The sequence below is a fragment of the Myotis myotis genome, unplaced genomic scaffold (genome assembly GCF_014108235.1).
Source record: "Myotis myotis isolate mMyoMyo1 unplaced genomic scaffold, mMyoMyo1.p scaffold_m19_p_6, whole genome shotgun sequence".
Lineage (NCBI taxonomy): Eukaryota > Metazoa > Chordata > Mammalia > Chiroptera > Vespertilionidae > Myotis > Myotis myotis.
Genome location: NW_023416368.1, coordinates 79672781 through 79681386, shown reverse-complemented (window position 1 = coordinate 79681386; position 8606 = coordinate 79672781). Strand labels below are relative to the sequence as shown.

The 8606-nt window shown below is 55.7% G+C and overlaps 1 protein-coding gene across 1 annotated transcript; it reads right to left on the bottom strand.

Moving 5' to 3' along the window:
* Positions 1-3259: 3259 nt before the first annotated feature.
* S1PR4 (sphingosine-1-phosphate receptor 4) lies at positions 3260-4923 on the bottom strand. Its single transcript, XM_036315121.1, has one exon. The coding sequence runs from the start codon at positions 4825-4827 to the stop codon at positions 3670-3672; it is 1158 nt and encodes a 385-aa protein (XP_036171014.1). The 5' UTR covers positions 4828-4923; the 3' UTR covers positions 3260-3669.
* Between the last annotated feature and the right edge of the window lie 3683 nt (positions 4924-8606).

Sequence of the window (8606 nt, the reverse complement as noted above, 5' to 3'; positions counted from 1 at the left end):
GACTCTCTATCTCTCTCCCTTTCTCTCTGTAAAAAATCAATAAAATATATTAAAAAAAAAAAAAAGAAGTCATTCTGGCCCACATCACCAAATGTTTATTACCTGCTTCTTCCATCTGCACCCCCATTCTCCCAGGTCAGGATAGGAACACATAGGACACACACACACATTCATCCAGAGACAGGTCAAGATAGGGGCCTGGCCCTAGCCAGTGCTGCTCAGTGGTTAGAGTGTCAGCTCACACAGGGTCATGAGTTCAATTCCCAGTCAAGGGCACGTACCTGGGTTGTAGGTTCGATCTCCAGCCCCAGTCTAGGTGCGTGAGGGAGGCAACCAACCAATGTGTTGAGGTGTCTCTCTCATATAGATGTTTCTCTCCTTCTCTCTCTCTCTCTCTCTCTCTCTCTCTCTCCTCACTCCCTTCCACTCTTTCTAAAAGAAAAAAAAATCAATGAAAAAAATATCCTCGGGTGAGGATTAACAAAACCAAAAAAAGATAGGCACCTGAACATGGCTGCCTAGAGCTGCCCATGCTGCCTGCTCTCCTGAGCCTGTTTTTCTGTCTAAAATATGGAGGTTCAACTAGTCCTCCTTCAAAGAATGAAATGGAATTTTGAGTTTTCCGAGGAGGAAAGGAATTGGTATCCATTCATTCATTCATTCATTCATTCAAGAGGCAGTAACACGCAGGAATCAAAAAGCCACCTGCCTGGTTTTGAATCCCAGCTCTACTGCTTCCCAGCTGTGTGACCTTGAATCAGTTACCTGACCTCTCTGGGCCTCAGTTTCTCATCTATAAATGGAGTTAATGGAGAGGTTTTGTGAGGGTTACATGAGTTAAAACAAAGGTGATTACACAACACGAGGCACCGAGTGATAAATAAGGCGTTGTTCTTATTATTCATTTAAAAGCATACACGTAATAGTTCCAGGGTCTTTTTATGTTTCGAGTTAGCAACATCCCAGGATGGCAGAGGCTATCAGTGTCCTCATTTGACAGACGAAGAAGCTGAGGCCCAGGGTGTTCAGCAGAGCTGGAAAATGACAATGGGTTGCAGACACCTGAGCCATCTAACAAGCAGAAGACAAGGATTCTTGGGGACGATTCTGCCACCGTTAGAGAGAGGGCTGGGGTACGGAAGGAGGAGGGGAAGAGGTTCCCGAGGCTCAGCAGAAGGCGTGCTGCTGAGTCCAGTGCTCCCAAAGCTCCAGGTCACCGAGTATCTGCTGTGTTCTGGGCCCTGGGCCAGGTCCCGGGGACACAGCAGTGATGCAGACACTACAAGATCTCCATTGCCACAGCTTGCAGTCCAGGGGCAGAGGTAGATGGGTGGCCAGGGGCGACTGGCACTACAGTGGGACTCACAAGCAGCTGTGGGAGTCCAGAGGAGGTCTAGGGAGGGGCGGGAGAATCAGAAGAGACTTCCTGGAGGAGGTGATGCTAAAGCTGAGACCCAAAGGGCAGGCAGGGCAGATGGGGCAGCTAAGCCAGCTCAACACGGGCCCAGAACACAGGCTGAGAGTTTTGGGGGTGAGCTCCACTCACCCCACACTGCCTACTGCTGCCCCAGATAAACACACCCAGAACAGGCATCAGGGGAATGTAAAAATTACTCCAGCTTATTGTGCACCCACACACAGGCTGGAAACTCTTTCTGGCCACGTCCAACAGAACTTTCCATGATGATGAAAACATTCTGCCTCGACAGTGTGCAGAACAGTTCCCGGGAGCCGCATGTCACTACTGAGCGCTTCAAATGTGGCCGCATGGCTGCTGTGGGACAAATGTATATGTTGAAGTCCCAAACCCCCAGGACCTCCGTTATTTGGAAAAGAGGGTCGTCGCAGATGTAATGAGTTAAGGTGAAGTCATACAGGACTAGGGTGGTCCTAATCCAATATGACTGGTGTCCTTATGAAAATGGGAAATTAGGACACAGACATACACACAAGGGGAATGCCATGTGAACATGGGTGCAGACATGAGGGCAACGCTTCAGCAAGCCAAGGAACACCAAAGATTGCCAGCCAACACCAGACTCTAGGAACAGACCCTCCCTCGAACCAACCCTGCCGGCATCTTGATCTCAGACTTCAGCCTCCCGAACTGGGGCGGAATACCTGTCTGTGGCTTAAGCCCCCTCATGTCTGGTGCTTTGATACAGCAGCTCCCACCGACCAAAACAACCAACTGACTTTGAAATTTTCCTTTCGTTCTAGCTCATGATAACCAGCCGCATGCGGCCAGCGGCTGCTACATTGGACAGTGCAGTAAACGGTTTCCAGTCACCAAACCCCCGTCGTGCGGTGGGAAAACAGATGTGGGGGGCTGCCCTGAGAACTTGGCGAGACAGAGACAGGAAGACCCTGGCTGGGTCCTGGGAGGATGGAGAAGAACATTCTACCAGCCGAGGGGGCCAGGTATTGGGTGTGCACCTGCGCTGTCCCATCGGCTCCTTAAATGCAAACGAACTCAAAGGTCAGCTCTCCCGTTTCACCGGCCACGGACGCAGTGCTCAGTAGCCACGTGGGCTTCCTGTCCTGGCTAGATGTGGAACCTCTCACCATCGCCAGCCGTTTGGTGGGACACATGGATGCGCTTCGCCGTGGCAAGCACTGGGCAACAACACCTCACGCTGTGGGTTCTGCTTGTTACCAGCCCGTTTTACAGGGGGGAAGGGGGAAGCTGTCAGTGCTAAAAAGCACTCCAGAGCGTAGGCAAGGCTCCCGAGGCCAGGAGAACCAGACCACTGGCCTTTTGTTGGCCCCAGACTGCGGTCCCAAGAGATGCAGAACCTAGAGGTGGAGGAAGAGGCTGCCAGGAAACCAAGAGGAGAGATGGGGGAGGAAAGGGGAAGTGAGCGAGAAGGGGAGGGTGTCAACTGTCACTGCCCCCCCCACCCCCACCCCACCATAGCCTTGTATTGCTCAAATGCTTTCAGAAGAGTAGTCCGGTTACACACAGGTGTGCGCACACACCCTCCGCAAGAGGCCACGGAGATGTCTGTGCATATGCAGAGGCACAGCACATGCTCGTGGGCACAAGCCATTCTGTCCTCTCTCTCTCTCTCTCTCAGACACACACACATACACACAACCACCTGCCCTCACACCCACACCACCGCCACCACCAAGCACACAGACCCAAGGCCTTCCCTGGCCACCGACATGCCTTCTTGCAGGCTCCTGGCCGCCCCACAGCCCTCGTGCCATACTCCCTCTGCAAGAAAGTGAATAAGAGGGAGGCGGAGATATCTCATACCATCATTGAACTTCCATGTTGTCAATTCCACCGTCATCAATTCCACAGGCTGCCCCTTGTTGCCTGGGAGCCCCACGGAGGCCCAGAAAGGAGCCCGGATTTCCCCAGAATCACACAGGAACTGGGGCACACATAGTCACCCCATTTATCCCCACTCCAGGGCGCCCTCTGTTCCAATGAGCGGTTGCCTCTTTGGCATCAGCAGACTGGGGAACTGCGAGGAGGACCATGGGGCCTTAGGACCCCTGGCTGGCTGGCTGCCCTGTTCCGTCCTCTCCCTCCACTGCCTGGTGCCTCCCTGCACGCTCCCAGGCCCCTGGCCCGCCCCTCCTGGGCCTCGTCCAGGGCAGGAGGGGGGCCTGCGTGGGCCTGCACCTGGCGGCTGGACCACGTTCCCCCGCCGTGGCTCAGATGCTCCGCACGCTGGAGATGCTAGTCAGGGGCTCCCGCATCCGAAAGCTGAGCGGCCGGGAGCCCCGAAAGCTGTCCCTGGGCCTCAGCGAGCTGTCCGTGGTGGAGGCTCCAGAATGGGCCTCCACGGCCCGGGCCAGGCAGTCCCCCGGCCCTCGCAGGCCCAGCCGGAGACACCCGCAGCAGAGGAAGCCCAGCACGGCCCGGCACACCTCCCGGCTGCGGAAGGAGTAGATGAGCGGGTTGACTGCCGAGTTCAGCACGGCCAGCGCCAGGATCCAGTCCATGCCCCTCAGGTACTCCTGCGCCCAGATGTTGGAGCCAAAGATGTCGGCCAGCAGCAGACCGAAGAGGGGGCCCCAGCAGACCACGAAAGCCACCAGGATCATGAGCACCGTGTTGAGCAGCCGGCGGGCCTTGCGGCGGCATGGGGGGCGCGAGGCCTTCTGCCCGTTGGCCCGCACCACCCGGAAGATGGCCCCGTAGAGCACCATGATGGTGGCCAGGATCCCGGCAAAGATGACCACGCAGAAGAGGATGTAGGCCTTGGAGTAGAGCGGGAGCAGGCTGGAGCAGCTCTGGAAGGAGCACACGCAGTTCCAGCCCAGCAGGGGCAGCAGGCCCAGCAGGGCGGCCAGCAGCCAGCACAGCCCGATGAAGCCCAGGACGCGGCCCCGCTTGGTGTACCCGCTCTCGGCCACCGGCCGCACCATGGTGGCAAAGCGCTCGCCGGCGGTGAAGAGCAGGCTGAAGGTGGACGCAGCCAGGGCCATGAAGAGCACGCCCTCCCGCAGGAACCAGTGGGCCGGGGCCAGGTGGAAGGTGCGGGCCCCGGACAGCAGGACGTTGACCAGGTAGGCCAAGCCGGTGAGCAGGTCACTCAGCGTGATGTTGACCAGGCAGTAGTAGACCCAACGCCGGGACCGCATGTGGGTCACGATGGCCATCAGCACCAGCAGGTTCTCCAGCACCACCAGACAGCTCATGGCCGCGAAGAGCCCATGCAGGCCCCCCAGGCCCCCGTCCTCTGGCGCGGCCCGCCCCACCAGCCGGCCGGAGTGGTTGTAGTGCAGGATAATGAGCTGGCTGCGCCCACTGGCCGCCAGCTGCCAGCAGGCGTCAGAAGCCTTCACTGGGGACCCTGTAGCATTCATTGCAGTCCCCCAGGGCAGACTGAGGCCCAGGGTGGCTGGCCCCGGGGCAGGGTGGAGCTGCTGCCTTGCCCTGTCTTGGTTTCCTGTTATTTGAAATTTCCTGTTATGTTCGAGGTACCCCCAGGGTGGGGGTGAGGCCTGGGAGGGTGGGAGGGGAGGGGCATCCCAACGGTCCACTCCCACCCCAGGTCCTTGGAGGGCGCTGCAGCTGCTCCTGCTGCAAGACCCCCTCCTTTGTCCCCTTCTGTTCCTCGAAAGCCCAGGGGGGTAGGGGCCCCAGAGGGAGGGGAAATGCCCCACCCAAAAGCACTTGCCACCCTGCCCAGCTAGGTGACTCCTTCCAGCACCCAGCTACTCCTTCACTGTCTTCCCAACTGCTTCAACTGTGCCTGGCACACAGTAGGTGCTTAATAAGTGTGTGTCAAGTGAGCAGGAGCACCGCTGGCCACTTTTTAAAAAATATATATTTTATTGATTTTTTTACAGAGAGGAAGGGAGAGGGATAGAGAGTTAGAAACATCGATCAGCTGCCTCCTGCACACCCCCTACTGGGGATGTGCCCGCAACCAAGGTACATGCCCTTGACCGGAATCGAACCTGGGACCCTTCAGTCCGCAGGCCGGCGCTCTATCCACTGAGCCAAACCGGTCAGGGCTCTGTTGGCCACTTTGCTGAAGGTGCGGATGTGCCCCACTTTATCCCCATGATAGGGCCAGACAGGCCTGTGGCCCACCGGTCCACAGAAAGGGAAACCGAGGCCTGAAGAAGTGGCACCAGCTATGGAGGGTCATACAGTGGGAAGCGACCACCTACAAACACAGGGTTCTCCAAGGCCAGGACCCCACTTAGCAGAGTTTTTCGTTTCACCGCTGGTTGTCTCTCCTGTCCCCTGAGCTGGCCCTACTAGGAGCAGAGCTAGGGACCCCCACCCAGGACAGCCCCTCCCCTTTGGGGAGAGGGGCTCACAGGAAAAATGGGGGCTCACCCCACCCCCATTCCCACCCATGTCCACCTGACCGTGCTCAGACTGACCCAATCGGAGACGGCTGAGGACTGAGGTGTGAGCACCAAGTGGGGGTGAGAAGTTGGGGGAGTAGAGCCGATCCTGGGGAACCTGAAGAGGCGAGGCACAGTCCTGCCCTGGGGTCTCCAGGGGGAGGCAGGCTCCCCTGCCAGGCCCACACGTGTGCCCATGGAGGCGGGGTGGGCAGGAGCTCGGGGAGGGCATTCAGGTGGCTGTGGCTCCTGCCAGCACCTCTCCCACGGCTCACTACTCAGGGTGGGAGCGGAACCATTTCAGGGAAGCCCAGGTCGAGGTGCTGCCTGAGGAGGCGATAACATCTTGTCACTAGAGGTGACCGAGCAATAACGGATCTGAAAGGGAGGTTTGGGGAAGAGGGGCCACTCAGGAAGCTGTGTAGGCAGCTGCGGTTTGAGGCCTGGGGTGGGGTGGGAAAGGCAGCCGAGTCTTTCCCAGGTACCACCCTGTGCAGTAGGACAGCTGGCCTCCGTGCTGGCCTCACCAGGGACCGCTAACGTGCACACATTAACCGAGACACACTGCGTGTTCTGAGACTCAGCCTGTACCCGGGATTGAATCCTCAGTCAGGCTGGTCCTTGGATGGAGCTCTAATCCCAGGCTGAGCCCCGGTCCCAGGTTGAGCTCCGATCCTAGACTGAGCTTCGATCTCAGGCTGACCCCTGACCTTGGATGAGCCGTAAGCTGATTCTGATCTTCACCCATGACCCTGAGTGAGCCCAGCCCTGGACTGAGCCCTGAGCCCCAACTCTAGTTGAGCCCCAACCTCAATTAAACCCCAATCCCAGCTGGGCCCCTGATCCCTGGCCCAGAGCGCAAATCCAGGACGAAAGTGCAATGCCATGGGAGAGCAGTTTGACTAACACTGCAGAGCTGTCCGACAACGACCTCGCCCGTGAATTACTTGCTGCCTGGGAGAAAGGCCGTGCACACACACACATCATACCTGATTTAATCTTACGATATATGTCTGTGCTGTAAGAACAAGCCCCCTCTAGAATCAGCCCTGAAGCCACAGCTCTAAAAATATGCAAGTTAACACAGAGAAGGCTATTATTGTTGTTTGTAAATGAAAAATATTAGCACCCCAAATGCCTGTGCACAGGAGACAGGCTGATACATTATGCCGCACCCAGAGTGGAGCACCGGACAGCCGTGAAAAAGAACGAAGACAGCCTCTATGAATGAATAGAGTGACTTCTGGATCATCGTGTCAATTTGGGCGAAAAGTACGAAAGACTTGGGTCATCTGGTGCTTATCTATAATAATAAAAGCGTAACATGTTAATTAGACCTGATAGCCAAACAACCCTCCGGACATCCTTCCAGAGAAAGCCACCATGGCGGGGGCCAAGGCAGAGGCATTAGGGGAGATCAGGCAGGCAGGTGAGCAGTTAGAGGTGATCAGGCAGGCAGGCGAGTGGTTAGGGGCAATCAGGCAGGCAGGCAGGCAGGCAAGCGGTCAGTAGCCAGTGGTCCCGGATTGTGAGAGGGTGCAGGCCAGGCTAAGGGGACCCCTCTCCCCCAATGCACGAATTTCGTGCACCAGGCCTCTAGTTGTGTAATAAAGAAGGGAGATAAAATATACACATATCTGCTTGTTTTTGCAAAACAAACACAGGAGAGAAACCAACAAGGCTTGTGGGGGGATCGAAATTGAAAAGAGGGGATGACACCCTCTGAGCATCCCTCTTTACATCATTTTCTTTAACTCAGTTAATGCCTCCATTAGTTAACAATGAAATTAAATCAGCAAGGGTGAAGAAAAAGAGCTTTAAGATGGGATAAAATGGAAAAGAAATGAACATAATTGCATTTCAAATGAAAAACAAAACCACACAGAAATACAAGAGAACCAGCCCATGCAATTTTTGGACACAGTACTAGCTCTGAAGACAGAAGAAACTGCAAAGAGATTTTGAACTTTGTGTAGGAGATTTGTTTTTGGGGGTGGAATGGGGGTAGTGATTCTGAAACCATCATGTGTGCTATGGGACTGAGCACAGTAGCAGGCGTATTGATAGGAAGGGCCAGGTCTTCACGGGGGGAGAAGATGCGACAGTGGAACGGGAGAGTGCAGAAGAGCCCCAAGAGCAGGACTGAAAGTGTCAGTGTGGCCCTCGCTGGTTTGGCTCAGTGGGGAGAGCTGTGAACCATTACAGGGCTGGACTTGTGATTTAAACAAAAATCTGTTTCCTGACTCTGTCCACTGGAACTACTCAATAGCAATGAGAGCATCAAACACCCAGATCTTGGCTTCTGAATATCATCCCCTTAAAAAAAAATTAAAAAAAATAAAATAAAAAAAGGTAGTGAGGCAGGGAGAGTACCTGAGCCTGGAACACGTTGGTGTGTCAGAAAGTAAGAAAGTGCTCTGAGAAAGATGGGGACCTGTCACACAGATGCAGGAGCCAGCCTGGGGGGCTGCTGCTGGCCAAACTGGGAGCTACATGAGCACCAGCGATGAATGACCTTAAAATCGGAGAGAAAGGAAGTAGATGGTGGGGGCCAGGGCCTGGGAGGGGGAGGGGCAGTTAGTGCTCAATGGGGACAGTTTCAGTTTTATAAGAAAAGTTCTGGTGATGGGTGGTGGAGATGGTTACACAACGATGTGAATGGCCCTGGCCGGTTTGGCTCAGTGGATAGAGCGTCCGCCTGCGGACTGAAGGGTCCCGGGTTCAATTCCGGTCAAGGGCACATGCCTGCGTTTCGGGCTTGATCTCCAGTAGGGGGTGTGCAG